This window comes from Nestor notabilis, unplaced genomic scaffold, assembly GCF_000696875.1.
Source record: "Nestor notabilis isolate BGI_N333 unplaced genomic scaffold, ASM69687v1 scaffold16543, whole genome shotgun sequence".
Classification (NCBI taxonomy): Eukaryota; Metazoa; Chordata; class Aves; order Psittaciformes; family Psittacidae; genus Nestor; species Nestor notabilis.
Genome location: NW_009923448.1, coordinates 1,827 through 2,247, shown reverse-complemented (window position 1 = coordinate 2,247; position 421 = coordinate 1,827). Strand labels below are relative to the sequence as shown.

The window sequence follows — 421 nt, the reverse complement described above, 5'->3', positions numbered from 1 at the left end:
GATCCCCACCCCACTCTGTATGCCTTTCGTCTTGGCCTGCCGGGGAGGGGCGGTGAGAAGGGATGGGGAGTCCCCAGCCTCCCACCCTCCCCAAGCTGGGGGTCCCCCTCGGGACTGGGCCCCCTCCCAGGCCACTTGTTCCCGTGAGCTCACCATGCCCGCCAGTGCCAGCAGCGACACCTGAACCTGCGTCAGGTTCCCACTCTCAAAGAGGTCGTTGGCTTCAAAGAGGTCCACAGGGTTCATGCCGTAGCTGGCCATGGCCTTGATGAAGTTGGAGAGGTTCTCGAGCTGTGGGCAGGGGGAGAGGGGTGAGACCCCGGTGGGTGACAGCAAAGGGGCCAGGGCTCACGGGCTGCCTGCACCTACCTGGTGCCAGTTCTGAGCCGAGCGGCTGATCTTCCTCACTGCATTCGGCTGC

General features: G+C 64.8%; 1 protein-coding gene across 1 annotated transcript in view; it reads right to left on the bottom strand.

Annotated features, from left to right (window-relative positions):
- LOC104403866 (calponin-2-like) overlaps positions 1 to 421 on the bottom strand; it is a gene marked incomplete at both ends in the record, with an annotated part of 987 nt that overhangs the window by 208 nt on the left and 358 nt on the right. Inside the window, 2 exon segments of the mRNA XM_010012145.1 lie at positions 154 to 291; positions 370 to 417. Of these exon segments, the coding sequence (XP_010010447.1) occupies positions 154 to 291; positions 370 to 417 (186 nt within the window).